At 38.7% G+C, this 16,826-nt stretch overlaps 1 protein-coding gene across 2 annotated transcripts in view; it reads right to left on the bottom strand.

Annotated features, from left to right (window-relative positions):
• RICTOR (RPTOR independent companion of MTOR complex 2) overlaps positions 1–16,826 on the bottom strand; it is a 123,913-nt gene that overhangs the window by 81,670 nt on the left and 25,417 nt on the right. For both annotated transcript variants that reach the window (XM_004017029.5, XM_004017028.5), the window contains exon 3: positions 6,685–6,782. In XM_004017029.5, the coding sequence (XP_004017078.1) occupies positions 6,685–6,782 (98 nt within the window). The remainder of the gene's footprint in view (positions 1–6,684; positions 6,783–16,826) is intronic.

Here is a 16,826-nt window from a genome sequence, read left to right as displayed (position 1 = left end):
AAAATTCTAGTAAGTTTGCTTATCTGATTGTTAAATCCATAAATAATTTAAAACAGAAAATAAAAGGGCTGCTACAAGCTGATACAAGAGCCAGAGAGAGATGTGAAAACTGTACACAAAGGATATGGCAAAACAAAAGACAAAAGTACAAGAAGCTCAAAAGCCTAGGGCCTTCAAAAGCCTAGGGCCTTTATTACAGAGACACGTCATTCTATACAGTGATACGATGGGGAAAAGGAAGGAAGAAAAAACACAGGGAAGGAGAGAGGGGAAGGTGTAGGGAAGGGTGAAGAGAGAGGAAATGAACCAGAGAAGGAGGTAAAAAGAGGAGTAGAAGGAGAGAGCAGAGGGAAAGAGAAACACGAGAAGAGACTGGAAGAACACAGATCAAAGAAAGACCAAGTGGAGGGAACACCTTTGTGAAAAACCATGGGAAAAATTCAAAAGGAAACAAAGAAATGGAGGGGGTAAAAGGGGAAAGAGAGCAACTGACCTTAACCCATAAGAAAAGGAGATCTAAACAGAAATATATGGAGAACAGAGAAGGGAAAAAGAAAGCTATCCAACAGATTACAAGAAACAGATGTTTAAATCACTCCTAATTCAAAAAGTTCTATACACACACTGTCTGTGTTTAGTGGTTACTAGCCACACACAGGTGGCTATAAGCACAGAAATTTGTTTTAACCTGAACAGAGATGTGCTATAATATACACAAATTGCACAACAAATATACTAAAGAAATTCTCACACTGTTAAGAAAGTTCTAGGACCCACAACAGATTTCCCAACCAGGGCATCCTGCAAAGGAACTGAGAACTCCCAGGGAAGTTGACCTTGGAGGCCAGTGGGAGACTGAGCCACTGAGTGCAACCTCAAAAATGTCAGAATAATCTGTTTGTTTCTAAGGCAAACCATTCTATATCACAGTAGTCCAAGTTGATGCCCCAACCACTAATGCCAAGGAAGCTGAAGCTGAACGTTCTATAATGACCTATGAGACCTTCTAGAACTAACACCAAACAAAGATGTCCTTTTCATTATAGAGAACTGGAATGCAAAAGTTGGAAGTGAAGAGATACCTGGAGTAACAGGCAGGTTTGGCCTTGGAGTACAAAATGAAGCAGGGCAAAGGCTAAGAGTTTTGCCAAGAGAACGCACTGGATATAGTAAACACCCTCTTCCAACAACACAAGATGCTACAAATGGACATTACCAGATGGTCAACACCGAAATCATATTGATTGCATTCTTTGCAGCCGAAGATGGAAAAGCTCTATACAATCAGCAGAAACAAGACTGCAAGTTGACTGTGGCTCACATCATAAAATCCTTATGGCAAAATTCAGACTTAAAGAAAGTAGGGAAAACCACTCGACATTTGGGTATGACTTAAATCAAATCCCTTACGATTATACAGTGGAAGTGACAAATAAGATTCAAGGGATCAGATCTGATAGAGTGTCTGAAGAACTATGGATGGAGGTTCGTGACACTGTACAGGAGACAGTGATCAAGACCATCCCCAAGAAAAAGCAATGCAAAAAGGCAAAATGATTGTCTGAGGAGGCCTTATGAATAGCTGAGAAAAGAAGAGAAGGTAAAGGCAAAGGAGAAAAGGAAAGATATTCCCATCTGAATGCAGGGTTCCAAAGAATAGCAAGGAGAGATAAGAAAGCCTTTCTCAGTGAGCGGTGCAAAGAAATAGAGGAAAACAACAGAATGGGAAAGACGAGAGATCACGTCAAGAAAATTAGAGATACTAAGGGAACATTTCATGCACAGAGAGGCACAATAAAGGACAGAAATGGTATGGACCTAACAGAAGCAAAAGATATTAAGAAGAGGTGGCATTAATGCAAAGAAGAACTATACAAAAGATCTTAATGACCCAGATAACCATAATGGTGTGACCGCGCACCTAGAGCCAGACATCCTGGAATGCGAAGTCAAGTGGGCCTCAGGAAGCATCACTACGAACAAAACTAGTGGAGGTGATGGGATTCCAGCTGAGCTATTTCAAATCCTAACAGATGATGCTGTGAAAGTGCTACAGTCAATATGCCAGCAAATTTAGAAAACTCAGCAGTGGCCACAGGACTGGAAAAGGTTGGTTTTCATTCCAATCCCAAAGAAAGACAACGCCAAAGAATGTTCCACACAACTTCAGCACAACTGCACTCATCTCACATGCTAGCAAATGTTCAAAATTCTCCAAGCGAAGCTTCAACAGTACATGAACCAAGAACTTCCAGAGGTTCAAGCTGGATTTAGAACAGGCAAAGAACCAGAGATCAAACTGCCAACATCCACTGGCTCAGACAGTTCCAGAAAAACATCTACTTCTGCTTTATAGACTATGCCAAAGCCTTTGACTGTGTGGATCACAATAAACTGTGGAAAATTCTTCAAGAGATGGGAATACCAAACCACATTACCTGCCTCCTGAGAAATTGTATGCAGGTCAAGAAGCAACAGGACCACACATGGAACAACGGACTGGTTCTAAACAGGGAAAGGAATATGTCAAGGCTGTATATTATCACCCTGCTTATTTAACTTATATGCAGAGTACATCATGCGAAAAGCTGGACTGGATGAAGCACAAGCTGGAATCAAGACTGCCGGGAGATAGATCAATGACGTCAGATATGCAGATGACAGCACCTTTATGGCACAAAGCAAAGAGGAACTAAAGAGTCTCTTGATGAAAGTGAAAGAGAAGAATGGAAAAAGCTGGCTTAAAATTCAACATTCAGAAAAACTAAGATCATGGCATCTGGTCCCATTACTTCATGGCAAACAGATGCAGAAACAATGGAAACAGTGACAGACTTTATTTTCTTGGGCTCCAAAATCACTGCAGATGGTGACTGCAGCTATGAAATTGAAGACATTTGCTCCTTGGAGGAAAGGCTATGACCAACCTAGACAGCATATTTAAAGCAGAGACATTACTTTGCCAAAAAAGCTCCGTCTAGTCAAAGCTATGGTTTTTCCAGTGGTCAATGCATGGATGTGAGAGTTGGACCATAAGAAAGCTGAGTGCCGAAGAACAGATACTTTTAAACTGTGGTGTTGGAGAAGACTCTTGAGAGTCCCTTGGACTGCAAGGAGATCAAACCAGTTAATCCTGAAGGAAATCAGCCCTTAATATTCACTGGAAGGACTGATGCTGAAGCTGAAACTCCAATAATTTGGCCACATGATGTGAAGAACTGACTCAATGAAAAATACTCTGATGCTGGGAAAGTCTGAAGGCAGGAGGAGAAGGGGATAATTGAGGATGAGAATGTTGGATGGGATCACCGACTCGATGGACATGAGTCTGAGCAAGCTCCATGAGTTGGTGATGGACAGAGAAGCCTGGCGTGCTGTAGTCCGTGGGGTCACAAACAGGCAGACATGACTGAGCAACTGAACTGAGGTGAAAACACACACTTATCTTCTAAGATTTAGTATGAAAAAATATTAAATATTTCATTGATATTTCATACTAATTACATAAAATGATAAGTTGGATATAGTGTATTAAAGAAAATATAGTATTAATAATAATTTCACACTTCCTTTTACTTTTTTAGTGTGATCTGCTAGAAAATTTGAAATTACAAAAGTGGCTCACATGTGTTTCTACTGTATTGTGCTTCTCTAGAGTTTAACAGTGCTTTAGGACCCATTCTCCAAGCTAGGCTTCAACAGTAATGTGAACTGGGAACTTCCAGATGTTCAAGCTGGATTTAGAAAGGGTAGAGGAACCAGAGATCAAATTGCCAACACCCACTGGATCACAGAAAAAGCAAGAGAATTCCAGAAAAACATCTACTTATGCTTCACTGACTACACTGAAGACTTTGACGATGTGGATTACAAAAAACTGTGGAAAATTCTTAAAGAGATGGGAATACCAGCCACCTTATCTGCCTCTTAAGAAACCTGCCTGCAGGTCAAGAAGTGACAGTCAGAACTGCACATGGAACAATGGACTGGTTCCAAACTGGGAAAGGAGTACATCAAGGCTGTATATTGTCACCCTGCTTATTTATATACAGAGTACATCATGAGAAACGCTGGGCTGGAGGAAGCACAAGCTGGAATCAAGATTGCCAGGAGAAATATCATTAACCTCAGATATGCAGATGACACCACCCTTATGGCAGAAAGCAAGGAGGAACTAAAGAGCCTCTTTATGAAAGTACAGGAAAGGGAAAAAGCTGGCTTAAGTTCAACATTCAAAAAACTAAGATTATGGCATCTGGTCCCATCATTTCATGGCAAACAGATGCAGAAACAATGGAAACAGTGGCAGACTTTATTTTCTTGGGCTCCAAAATCACTGCAGATGGTGACTGCAGCCATGAAATTAAAAGATGCTTGCCCCTTGGAAGAAAAGCTATGACAAACCATGACAGCATATTAAAAAGCAGAGACATTACTTTACAAACAAAAGTCCATCTAGTCAAGGCTATGGTTTTCCCAGTAGTCATGTTGAACCGTAAAGAAAGCTGAGTGCCAAAGAATTGATGCTTTTAAACTGTGGTGTTGGAGAAGACTCTTAAGAGTCCCTTGGACTGCAAGAAGATCAAATCAGTTAATCCTGAAGGAAATCAGTCCTGAATATTCACGGGAAGGACTGAGGTTGAAGCTGAAACTCCAATATTTGGGCCACATGATGCACAGAGCCAATTCATTAGAAAAGACTCTGATGCTGGGATACATTGAAGGCAGTAGAAGAAGGGGACAACATAGGACGAGATGGATGGAAGGCAACACCGACTCAATGGACATGAGTTTGAGCAAGCTCCAGGAGATGGTGAAGGACATGGACTGCGTGCTGCAGTCCATGGGGTTGCAAAGAGTCGGACACGACTGAAGGACTGAACAACAAAAAAAGGACCCATTCCAGTGCCAAAGTGAAATAACAGAATCAGTCATTCTTACATTCATTCATTCTTTTAGAATCCCAGTTGTAAACGATACGGAAGTACATAACTAGATGTCAACCTGATTATAACATGAACCAGGAGATCAAACAAGACATAAACCTCTATTAACTGTTTTTAACAGTTAAATGATGGCAAGTGCTAAGATATGTTACTATTAGACCTGGGTGAAGAATGATGACATAAAACTGGGAAATTTAATAGAGTAAAACCAGGAGATTCAATTTGTAACCTTGAAATAACACTAGGTCTTAAAACCCTGACATTACCTGAGTAGAACACTGAAGAAACATATTTGAAGATTTTCAACTTTCATAAAAATGAAAAATACAACAAGGATATTTTTGAAACCCCTTCACAAGCACTTATTCAATGTTTTTGAAAGTTTTTTAAAAAATCACTTTGTCATCACTCATACAAGATAATTTTCTCATGTTATATAAAAATAAATCCCAGAATGTTTCATTAAGAAAAAAATTAATGTATATGTATATTTCACTAACTATGGAAAGAAAAAAGCTAATCTACTTTGTATTTATTATATAACACCTTATTGGGAAAAAAATTTTTGTTACATAGTGAGTATATTCTTACCCCTTCTATTTCTATGAAATAAAATCAAATTCAAGCCACAGTCTAACTACCAAGTAGCAAAGAACTAAACATTTTGGAAAGATTAAAACAGTGTGACTCAAATTTTAATGTACACCCAAATTCATCTGAGACATTCATTAAAATGTAGATTCTCACTGAGTAGGTCTGGGTGGGGTTGAAAATTGTCCATATCAAACAAACTCCAAGTTGACACCAATGTTGCAGGTCTATGGATCACACTTTTAGTAAGCAGCTAAAACAATTATTCCTACATTTAAAATGTACAACAAGGCACTATACTCAATATTTGTAACAGCCTATAAGGGAAAAGAATCTGAAAATGAGTACATATAATCTGAATCACATGCTGTACACCTGATACTAACATGACACTGTATATCAACTAAACTTCAATAAAATATAAAAATAAATAAAATGTAAAATAATTTATATTTAGTAAAGTAAAAATGGAAATAAAAATCTTCCCAAAGGAAGCATTCTATTTTCTATCTATGGCATCACACCTCGAATAACAGGTATTTTAGTGTTTCCATGAGTTGGCTGTTCGGCATTACCAGGCTCCCAACAATACCAATTCCTCTATCAAACTTGGGAATTCTTGGTGGCTAGTAGATATCAGGTCAATATTTATTTGGGACAAGTGCCCTAAACATTTATGTTGAGTTCTAAGATCCAGATAATGGGAACAGAGTTATCAGGAAAGGAGAGGAAGTGGTAATATTTCTCTGGAAATCATTATATATATGAAATGCAACACACCATACTCATGTATCAACATATTTATCATATGATACCCCATAAAAATGAATATTAAAAGGCAACAGAATTACATCCTGATGTGACTAATAGTGGAGACTGAATTACTGATTTCTCAGTGATTTCTTTTCCCTTTATTCTCTTCTGAACCTACCAAATATTTGACAACAAAAGTCAAATACTTCTCATTATTCAAATATACTTTTAAATTTAAAAACATATGACAAAAATCCATGAGAAAGGGCCAAGGAAACACTAATATTGAGGGAATACTGAAGAATTTCTTGTTAATGGTGGTTAAGATATATCTAATAAGTACAATAAGGAAAAAATAACTTAGGATGATAATATAAAGACTGAAGTTACTTACCTTAGTGAAGTTATTCAGATGGCCTAGCTTTCTCATATTTGATACTCCTTGCAATTTGGCCACATTTTGGAGAATCTCCCTTAAGTTATCAGAAGGTTCTAGAACAGATAAAATGATTAAACATAATTTTAAAAGATTAAGATAATTTTAAAATAATTTTATTTTCCCTAACAAAACACATGAAACATGCATTATTAAAACCTCACAACTTTGACTCTCAGTTTTTTTTAAAGTCTTACATTCTGTCTCAAATCTATCTACTTAGGAGACTTCAAAGTTTATGTGGATGACTCACTGAATGACCTTCACCTCTCTACTCCATTTATACCTATGGTCCAACTCTCTACATCACCTGGAACTATTTAACCACTAATTCTAAAATTTCAATCCCAACTGCAAGAACACCTTTCACTTCTGGCCATAATGTAGTAGCATCAACCAAATATACTGTCTTATTTGAATCAACCCCAAAATTGAAAAAAACATATAAAACAACAGTTCTCAAAACACTGGACATTAAGTAAAGAAAAATAATCATTAAGAAATGAAAAAAAAAACCAAGAACGCTCTACAACTGCCCTCAGTTTACTGTCATTAGAGTGTTTCCAGGCCTTGGTGCTGAGAGGAGATACCCAGGCAAACTGAGTTCAAGAGACAGAGCTTAGAGTTCAAGGAGAACAAACAGTATCAGAGAACAGAGCACTGCACAGAGAGAGCACTGATCATCTGCCAAAGGACCCTTTATGCAGCCATTACAGCAACAATCGGTGCATGTGCATGAGGAAATTATCACTCAAAAAAATTAAAGGGATGAGTATCATGTGTTTACACACAAGGAGCAGTGCTTGTTTCTAATGGCCATACTGAAAATCTTAGTGCATGGGGCATTGGACAGAGTATGCAGAAAAATCTTGGCTCAGTGGTGGGGAACAATCATGTACAGACCAAACATTTCTTTGATTCTACCTAACAAATCTTTGGGCTTCCCTGGCAGTTCAGGTGGTAAAGAATCTGCCTGTCATGAAGGAGACCCCGTTTTGATTTCTGGATTGGGAAGATCCTCTGAAGAAGGGATAGGCTACCCACTCTAGTACTCTTGGGCTTCCATAGTGGCTCAGACAGCAAAGAATCCCCCTACAATGTGGGAGACTTAGGTTCGATCCCTGGGTTGCGAAGATCCCAGAGGAAGGCATTGCAACCCACTCCAGTATTCTTGCCTGGAGAAACTCCATGGACAGAGGAGGCCGGGAGGCTACCGTCTATGGGGTCACAATAAATCGGACACAACTGAAGCGACTAAGCACATGGCACACAACAAATCTTCTAAGTAAGATTTGAAAGAATCAAACTGGTTCCAAATAACTAAAATGTCTCAGACCAAAGCTCAGTAAGAATCATAAAAGAAAAATAGAAAACACCTAATGAAGCAAAATTTACAATGACTAGCATCCAAATATCATCAGACATGCAAAGAAGCAGGAAAACATGACTCATAGTAAGCAGAAAAACTGATCAACTGAAAATGACCCAGAACCGACACAGATATTATTAGGTTGGTATAAACATAATCGCGGTTTGGGGCTGTGAATTTTAAATCATTATAACTACGTTCAAACACATTTTTATTAATCAAAATAGGAACCATTATAATCAACACATTTTTGTCAACAAGAAAAAAGTTTGTTTATTCCTTTGGCGCAAAAACCTGTGCTTCAGACTTCGATAAACTCTTGGAAAGCATTTTCCACATCCTGCTGGTTGTGGAAGCATGTTCCATGCAAAAAGTTACCGAAATGCTTGAAGAAGTGACTCAGTTGGCGAAAGGTTAGATGAATGTAGCAGATGAGGCAAAACTTTGTAGCCCAATTCATTCAACTTCTGAAGTGTTGGTTGTGAGACATGTGGTTGGACGTTGTCATGGAGAAGAATTGGGCCCTCTGTACTGTCCAATGCCAGCTCAAGGCTTTGCAGATTTCAGTGCCTCTCTCATCAATTTGCTGAGCATTCTCAGAATGATCTCAGGGGGATTTAAAAAGCAGCAGTGGATCAGACCAGCAGCAGATGGACAAATGGTGACCATGACCTTTTCTGGTGTAAGTTTGGCTTTGGGAAGTGCTTTGGAGCCTCTTCTCAGTCCAACCACTGGGCTGGTAATCTCAGGTTGTCTTATAAAACCCACTTTTAGTCATGTATCACAATCCAAAAAAAAAAAAAAAAAAGGTTCTTGGTTGTTGCACAGAATAAGAAAAGACAACACGTCAAAATCATTTTTTTGATTTGCTCACTAGGCACCCAATTATCAAGCTTTTTCACCTTTCCAATTTGCTTCAAATGCCAAATAACCAACGAATAGTCGACACTTGAGTTCTTGGGCAACTTTTCATACAGTTCTAAGAGGATTTGCATCGATGATCCTCTCAATTGGTTGTTGTCAATTTCTGACAACTGGCCACCACACTCCTCATCTTCAAGGCAGTTCAGTTCAGTTCAGTTCAGTCGCTCAGTCGTGTCTGACTCTTTGCTATCCCATGAATCACAGCACACCAGGCCTCCCTGACCATCACCAACTCCTGGAGTTCACTCAGACTCACGTCCATCGAGTCAGTGATGCCATCCAGCCATCTCCTCCTCTGTTGTCCCCTTCTCCTCCTGCCCCTAATCCCTCCCAGCATCAGAGTCTTTTCCAATGAGTCAACTCTTTGCATGAGGTGAAAAACTTCGAACCACCACTGCACTGTACATTCGTTAGCAGTTCCTGGGCCAAATGTGTTATTGATGTTGCAAGTTGTCTCTGCAGCTTTATGACCCATGCTGAACTTGAATAAGAAAATCACTCAAATTTACTTTTTGTGTAACATCATTTCCCTAGTCTAAAATATAAACAGCAAGTAATAAGTCATTAGCAAAAAAACAAAGTAAGAAATGTGCATTAAAATGATGCATAACATAATCACATTTAAGACTATCCCAATATCAAATGGCAAAGTTCAACAATGACAAACCTTGCAACAATCTAATACAATCAGTAGAAAAGGACATTAAAACAATTTTTATAACTGTAGTCTATATTTCAAAACCTCAGGGAGGGGCATGAAAAGTGTAAAAAGCAGTCAAACAATTTCTGGACACGAAAACTACAGTGTCTCCGATGTAAATATACTGGATGAGAAAAAAAGCATAATAGATTTTATAGAAAGTAAGTTGTGAATTTTGAAGACAAAGCAATAAGAAGTATCCAAACTGTAACACAAAGAGAAAAAAGAAAAATGAAAAGACCAACAGCAAACTATAGGGATTCCAGTAGCTTAACAAAATTGCAATATGTATAACCAGAGTCCCTAAAGAAAAAAGTCTGGAATAGAAGAATTAATTGAAGAAATAATAGATGAAAACTTTCCAAGTTTGATCAAAATAAGCCTATAAATCCAAGAAGTTCAATCAATCCCAAGCACAAGGAAAAGGAACAAAATAGACCAAGGTACATCACAATCAAATTACTCAAAATCACTGATAGAGGAAAAATCTTAAAAGCAACCAGATTAAAAAAAAGATTGCCGCCATGAAATTAAAAGACACTTGCTCCTTAAAGCTATGACAAACCTAGACAGTGTATTAAAAGGCAGAGACATCACTTTGCTAACAGAAGTCCACATAGTCAAATTCACAGTTTTTACAACAGTCATACACAGATGTGAGAGTTGGACCATAAAGAAGGCTGAGAGTGGAAGAATTGATGCTTTCAAACTGTGGTGTAGGAGATTCTTGAGTCCCTTGGACTGCAAGGAGATTACCAGTCAATCCTAAAGGAAATCAATCCTGAATATTCATTGGAAGGACTGATGCTGAAGCTCCAATACTCTGGACCCCTGATGAGAAGAGCCAACTCTCTGGAAAAGACCCTGTTTCTGGGAAAGACTGAAGGCAAAAGGAGAAGAGGGTGGCAGAGGATAAGATGGTTAGACAGCATCACAGACTCAACGGACATGAATTTGAGCCAACTCCAGGAAATAGTGGGGGACAGAGGAGCCCAGCATGCTACAGTCCATGAGGTCTCAAAGAAGAGGACATGACTTAGTGACTGAACAACAACAAAGACAGACAAACTACATACAGCGAAATAAACGGACGAATGACAAACTTCTCCCGGAAAACAAAGCGAATGAGAAGACAGGGGAACATCTTTAAAATACTGAAAGAAAAACAAAGCTTTTAAAATGCAAAAACAATCCTTAGTTCACTTGTTTTACAAAAACAGGCCAAAGCCAGAAATTGCCCTGTGGTTGGGAATCTGCCAACCCTTGGATACAGTGTCAATATTCAAGTTAGTTTTCTATTAACATATTCAGCATCCTATTTCCTTTAAACAAAAGCACAATCTAAAAAAGAAAAAAAAAATTGTCACATTATTGATATTTTACTTTAAGACCCATTATGACTTTCCTTTGAGATTTTAATCCGTTAACACAAACTAAGGAGCTATTTGTTTTGAATAAGTGTTTTCCTCAACAAATGAAAGATCACATTGTTCTATTAATTTAGCTTGCATCTACTTCTCTCCATTCTGTTATACTCAGTGTGAGCCATAACAAACACACATTGGTTAGTGTCAAACCACTAAGCATATTACATATCCTGCTGCTGCTGCTGCCAAGTCGCTTCAGTCATGTCCGACTCTGTGCGACCCCATAGACAGCAGCCCACCAGGCTCCTCCGTCCCTGGGATTCTCCAGGCAAGAACACTAGAGTGGGTTGCCATTTCCTTCTCCAGTGCATGCGTACGTGCTAAGTAACGTCAGTCGTGTCCAACTCTGCGCAACCCTACAGACAGCAGCCCACCAGGCTCCTCCATCCAGAGGATTCTCCAGGCAAGAATACTGGATTGGGTTGCCATTTCCTTCTCCATTACATATCCTAGCTATCTCCAATCTCTTTGAAATTGCTACATACTAAGATCAAACCTCACCAGGGCTTCCCTGGTGGCTCAGATGGTAAAGAGCCTGCCTGCAATGTGGGAGACCCAGGTTCGATCCCTGGGTCAGGAAGATCCACTGGAGAAGGAAATGGCAACAAAACTCCAATATTCTTGCCTGGAAAATCCCATAGATGGAGAAGCCTGGTGGGCTACAGTCCATGGGTTGAAAAGAGTTGGACACCACCGAGTGGCTAAGACACAAGATCAAAATAGTCAATCTTAAGGGAAATCAACCCTGAATACTCATTAGAAGGACTGATGCTGAAGCTGAAGCTCCAGTATTTTGCTGATCTGATGGAAACAGCCAACTAACTGGAAAAGTGCCTGATGATGGGAAAGACTGAGGACAGAAGGAGAAGATGGTGTCAGAGGATGAGATGGCCGGATGGCATCTCAGATGCAATGGACGTGAACTTGGGCAAACTTCAGGAGATGGTGAGGGACAGGGACCTGGCATGCTGGCATGCTGCAGTCCATGGAGTCCCAAAGAGTTGAACATGACCGAGCAACTGAACAACAAGAAGATCATTTATTTGATTTCAGAACATTTCCTACAAATACTGGATATATTTAACTCCAATGAAATCTGCTCTAATATTAGATGGTTTAGGGTATGTACGTCTTTATAATTAGTAACTCTTTCATTTTAAACATGGAATGAAAACAGCTTATCACTGTGTGGTATCAGATCTTATACAAAAAAAAAAAAAAAACTGCAAGGAACTATGAATAGATCACATCTTTTTGTTATAAATGGTACCTGTTTGGAGACACTTAAAAAGAAAAATTATAAGTAAGTCAATGATTTTTAAATGATTTAACTATATTTGAGAACATAATGCAATTTTTAACAACACTTGCGTGAATTCAGAACCTACAGCAGTTTGCAAGTCAGAGTTTACTAAAAGCCAGTGTGAAATTCACCTACTAGAAATACATAATTTAACCATCTTACATCAGTTTATAATTGAGTAGTCAGACATCAAACAGTTTCACTAAATCGAGGACCCAGTTTCTGCTACGTAATATGTGATAGGACTAATACGATGATTAGGTTGAAGATATAGTTTTCAAAAAGGTTTGCATATTTCTAATTATTGCCTATTTTCTAGGTACAAACTGGTTGCAGACATTTCTGAAAAGTCACAATTTTGTGACAAAAATAAAACTTCAAGTCTGAACTCACTCACTCAAGAAGTATTAACTGAACACCTACTATGGTCAAGTACTGTTTTAGGTACTGGAAATAACACATCAATGAACAAGAGACATCATTTCTTACTGGACCTTATATACAATTGGAAGAAAACTGAGGATTAACAACAAAAAAAGCCACAAAATGAAAACTGACAGGTAGTCAGAAGCCAATACTGTGTCAAATGTTTGCCTAATAAATACTGATATAAAATGAACCTACCACACTTTAATGCACTGTTGTTGTCAAACAAATCAAATCAGCCTTTCTTCTTCTTTCCCCTCCTCATCCCTTTGTCTTATATATAATTACCATCTGAGCCACCAGGACTCTCTGCAACCCCATGGACTGTAGCCTACCAGGCTCCTCCCTCCATGGGATTCTCCAGGCAAGAGTACTGGAGTGGGCTGCCATTTCCTTCTCCAGGGGATCTTCCGAATCCAGGGATCGAACCCAGGTCTCCCACATTCCAGGCAGATGCTTTAACCTCTGAGCCACCAGGGAAGCCCCATACAATTACCAGGAACTCCCAAACAGAATTGGAATATGGAAAAACTTCTAAGTTTCTTCATAATATATTTCCTGAAAGACAGAACATGTTTCCTTCCAGAAACTCATACTTCTTCCCAGACAAATTAAAAAATAGCATTAAGGCCATTTTAAACATCAAATACTACGTATGCTCATGTGTTACAATGTTCTTATGGGGATCCATAACTTCAAATACTAGGGTAAATTTTCCCTGGTTAAGTGAGAAGTCCCTGGTTTCTTCCTTACGTGCTAGATCAAGAGTACCTAAACATTTTAATTAAAAAGACCCAGACAGCAAGTATTTTAGGCCATAAAGTATGTTCTGTTGTAACCTCAATTCTTTTATAATCAAGAAAGCAATAGAGAAAACGGGTAAGTAAACGAATGTGGCTATGTTTCAATAACACTGGCTCATGATCTGTCAACTGTCAACTCCTATGCTAGACAGAACTTAAAACTACATAAGCAAGCTGAGATCAAGGGGCTTTTTATTGGGGGGGTGGGGTGGGTGGTGCACAGGGGAGAGAATTTAAGGAGTTTACCTCTCTGATTTCTTACTACTTTCACTTAATGCTTCCAATTCAGCTTCTCCAAAACTGTGCTATGTGAAATGCATAAAGCACAAATGAGATAATCCACTAGGATTTCCCTGAAGCCCAGTAGTTTAGCCCAGAGCTGCATTAAGGAAAAAAGAGAGGAAAAAAAAATGTGGCTAGAAAAAAAATGGAAAAAAAAAAAAAAAGTGTGGCTAGCTGGCAATGGTGGCCAACCATTCAAATGCAAGGAAGCAAAACACAAAAGAACCGCTAAAATTACAGTTGCTCTTTTCCTCTTATTGTGTAACTTGTAGTCCTATGCATGTTCCCAGTGACTCTCTGGAAGTAATGAAATAACTATAGTCAATTTCAGCAATTTAATATTATATAAGCACAAACACACATACATAGATACAAATATATATACAGAAAACTACCAAAAGAAAACTACAATTAAGAAACCTTTTATTTATCTCTATACATCTATAGACACACACACATATATATATTCATTCCCCCTTTAGTTTAATTCTCCATGTATGTACATATACATATATGCACAGATGTGTGTGTGTGTATATATATATACACACACACATGAGTAAGCATGCGTTTATTTTAAAATGTTTCCAACATATACTGCTTTGTAACATGCTGTGATAAATCATATTATTAATATCCTTACCTGTCAATAAATATATACCATAAAATTGACACTTAAATAAATTTTGGTTCAAGTACACAGAGTAAATTAATGACCAAATACTAGTGGCATACATTTATCTGAGAGTAATAGAAAGAACAATTCTGAAATAAAAAAGAACTGGATTTGAATCTAGCTTGCTGCTGTTGTTGTTTAGTTGCCAAACTGTGTCTGACTCTTTGCAACCCCACAGACTATAGCATGCCAGGCTTTGCTGTCCTTCACTATTTCCCAGAACTTGCTCAAATTTATGTCCATTGAGTGGTGATGCTATCTATATCTATATCATCCTCTGCCACCCCCCTCTCCTGTTACTTTCAATCTTTTCCAGCATCAGAGTCTTTTCCAATGAGTCCGCTCTTCGCATCAAGTGGCCTAAGTATTGGAGTCTCAGCTTCTGCATCAGTCCTTCCAATGAATATTCAGGGTTGATTTCCTTTAGGATTGACTGGTTTGATCTCCTTTCAGTTCAAGGGACTCTTAAGAGTCTTCTCCTGCACCATAATTCGAAAGCATCTTCAGCAGTCAGCCTTCTTTATGGTCCAACTCTCATATCTGTACATGACTACTAGAAAAACCACAGCTTTAAAAGGAATCTATCTTAATCACCTACAAACCACGTATCCTTGACTAACTTATTAAACTTCACAGGTACCACTTTCTTATACTGGGTTGGCCAAAAAGTCCATTTTGGGTTTTTTCCATAAATTGTTAAGAGTATAGTGAATAAGTGAGTGAAAGTCGTTTCGTCACGTCCAACTCTTTGTGATCCCATGGACTCTGCAGTCCATGGAATTCTCTAGGCCAGAATACTGGAGTGGGTAGCCGTTCCCTTCTCCAGGGGATCTTCCCAACCTAGGGATCAAATCCAGGTCCCCCTCACTGCAGGCATATTCTTTACCAGCTGAGCCACGAGGGAAGCCCAAGAATACTGGTAGCCTATCCCTTCTCCAGTGGATATTCCTGACCCAGGAATTGAACCAGGTCTCCTGCATTGCAGGCAGATTCTTTACCAACTGAGCTATCAAGGAAGCCCAAGGTTACAGTGAATATATTATACTAATTACCTGACCTGAAGGCATTGTTTCAAGGTGTGAGGTACAACTTACTTAGCAGAGCGCCTTGCCCATAACAGATGTTTGATAAATAGCAGCAACTATCATTAAAATTAGTTATTATCTGCTTACAAAAACAATTTTTATGGATCAATTATGTGAGTTATGCGGCCATCCCAAACAAATGTTTAATTCACATATTAGTGTGTCTAAATTAATGAATTTTGGCTACATGTTTTAGCATATTACTTTTATGATCCAAGATTTGCTCATTTGTGAAGTAAAATCTTTTATTTGCCTTCTTAAAAATGCCAGAGTGATGAGGAGTGGAAGCAGAGTTGGACAATATTTTCTGTGACTTATTTGTGAATATACATGAACAAATGCTAATAAGCATCAAGCTAGAAAAGTTGGATGCATCAGAATTAACAAAATTAAATGTGACTACATAAATCTAATATGTATTACTTAATTACATCTTAATATTATCTATGTTTATTGTGAGCAAACAAAGGATTAAAAATACATGGCAATATCTATAGTTAGTATTTCCTCTGTAAAAGCCAGCAACAAATCTGTCTCCTCCATCAGCATGAAGAGTGAACGTACATCTTCTCACCCTTACTCCAGGTCCAAAAGGTGAGGAAGCACTGCTTCAAATTATTTAACATTTCCTGAAATTCTAACAATTATTAATATCAAAGAGTGATATAATTTCGGAGGTAAAAGATCTATCAAAATGATAGCATCCTGGGAAAACGTCCTTCCTTTTACCTTTAATGCAAAGGAACTAAAAACTTCTTCAGTTCAGTTCAGTCGCTCAGTCGTGTCCGACTCTTTGCGACCCCATGAATCGCAGCACGCCAGGCCTCCCTGTCCATCACCAAGTCCCGGAGTTCACTCAGACTCATGTCCATCGAGTCAGTGATGCCACCCAGCCATCTCATCCTCTGTCGTCCCCTTCTCCTCCTGCCACCAATCCCTCCCAGCATCAAAGTCTTTTCCAATGAGTCAACTCTTCGCATGAGGTGGCTAAAGTACTGGAGCTTCAGCTTTAGCATCAGTCCTTCCAAAGAAATCCCAGGGTTGATCTCCTTCAGAATGGACTGGTTGGATCTCCTTGCAGTCCAAGGGACTCTCAAGAGTCTTC

The sequence above is a fragment of the Ovis aries genome, chromosome 16, assembly GCF_016772045.2.
Source record: "Ovis aries strain OAR_USU_Benz2616 breed Rambouillet chromosome 16, ARS-UI_Ramb_v3.0, whole genome shotgun sequence".
NCBI classification, from domain to species: domain Eukaryota; kingdom Metazoa; phylum Chordata; class Mammalia; order Artiodactyla; family Bovidae; genus Ovis; species Ovis aries.
This window is presented reverse-complemented; position numbering and strand designations above follow the sequence as displayed.